The sequence below is a fragment of the Phaethon lepturus genome, unplaced genomic scaffold (genome assembly GCF_000687285.1).
Source record: "Phaethon lepturus isolate BGI_N335 unplaced genomic scaffold, ASM68728v1 scaffold44531, whole genome shotgun sequence".
Lineage (NCBI taxonomy): Eukaryota > Metazoa > Chordata > Aves > Phaethontiformes > Phaethontidae > Phaethon > Phaethon lepturus.
In genome coordinates, this window is record NW_010517804.1 from 1,413 (window position 1) to 1,658 (window position 246).

General features: G+C 69.5%; 1 protein-coding gene across 1 annotated transcript in view; it reads left to right on the forward strand.

Annotated features, from left to right (window-relative positions):
- Positions 1 to 100, forward strand: part of LOC104628053 (tripartite motif-containing protein 46-like) — a gene marked incomplete at its 5' end in the record, with an annotated part of 1,508 nt that extends 1,408 nt beyond the window's left edge. Inside the window, 1 exon segment of the mRNA XM_010296498.1 lies at positions 18 to 100. Within this exon segment, the coding sequence (XP_010294800.1) occupies positions 18 to 100 (83 nt within the window).
- Between the last annotated feature and the right edge of the window lie 146 nt (positions 101 to 246).

Below are 246 nucleotides of genomic sequence, written 5' to 3' on the forward strand. Positions count from 1 at the left end.
GTTCTGCTTCATCGGAGGGGGGGCCGTGCAACTCCAGGAGCTGGTGGCCAACAAGCAGGAGCGTAAAGTGACCATTGGGGGCTTTGCCAAGCTGGACTGAGCCGAGCCCGTGCTCCCCACGTGCACACGGGCTGTGGCTCCCGGTTGCCCAGCGAGCTCCAGGGCCTGGGGGGGACACAGGCGAGCGGGGAGCAGCGCGCTGTGAGGGCAGTGCCAGCCCTGCTGCCGGCTGGGAGCAGGCCAGGC